We start from the raw sequence: 759 nt of genomic DNA, 5'->3' as shown, positions 1-759 counted from the left end.
CACACACGCTGGGCTCGGGGGGGGGGGCAGAAGGGCGCAGAGGCCGGGACCCCCCCCCACGCTGGGCTCGGAGGACGGGCGGGGGGCAGAAGGGCGCAGAGGCCGGGACCCCATGCCAGGAACAGGCTGTAACAACCCCCTCGATCGCCACCTTCCGCCCCCAACACGCCCCCGGCCGGGAGGGGCGGAGGGAGGGGGACCGGCGGAGGCCCCGCGGGAGGGGTGCGGGCCGGGAGGGGCCGCGGGGGGTCTGGGCCGGGCGTTACCTGGAAGTCCCTGTCCTCGTTGAAGCGGGAGAACCGGTCCGCCATTTTCTGCTGCCGTCTCCTCCGCAGCCACCGCCTCGGCCCGGCCCGGCCTCGCGCTCAGCGCCGCCCGCGGGAGCGCGCCTCACCAGCCGCGGGAGCGCGCCTGCGCGGCCCCCGCTCCTCCCTTAGGCCTCCGCGCGCATGCGCGCTGAGCGGCTGCCCCCAGGGCTTGCGGGTGGGGGTTTGCCCTCTACTCCCCTGCCGTGGGAGGGGGCGGGGCAATGAGTGCAGGGCTGGGGGCGGGGGACGGAGAGGGGAGTGAGCAGAGCCTCAGGCGATGTGGGGCTGGGGGGGGGGGGGGGGGGGAAAGGGGGGGGGGGGGGGATTGGGGCAGGAAAAGAACAGGTGGAGGGGAGAGGAAGATTGATGGGGGAGAAGGTGGAAGTGGATGGGGCCGTTTGGCCTTGTCTGGCTTTTCACAGCTTCCCCTTCCCCTTGGAGTTGTCGGTGG

At 74.0% G+C, this 759-nt stretch overlaps 1 protein-coding gene across 1 annotated transcript in view; it reads right to left on the bottom strand.

Moving 5' to 3' along the window:
• Nucleotides 1-376, bottom strand: part of GPATCH8 (G-patch domain containing 8) — a gene marked incomplete in the record, with an annotated part of 88,969 nt that extends 88,593 nt beyond the window's left edge. The window contains 1 exon segment of the mRNA XM_034756146.1: nucleotides 267-376. Coding sequence (XP_034612037.1) covers nucleotides 267-311 — 45 coding nt within the window.
• Nucleotides 377-759: the final 383 nt, after the last annotated feature.

Source organism: Trachemys scripta, chromosome 23, assembly GCF_013100865.1.
Source record: "Trachemys scripta elegans isolate TJP31775 chromosome 23, CAS_Tse_1.0, whole genome shotgun sequence".
In the NCBI taxonomy this organism is placed as follows: Eukaryota; Metazoa; Chordata; order Testudines; family Emydidae; genus Trachemys; species Trachemys scripta.
The sequence above is the reverse complement of the archived record's forward strand: the minus strand, read 5'-3'. Positions and strand labels throughout refer to the sequence as shown.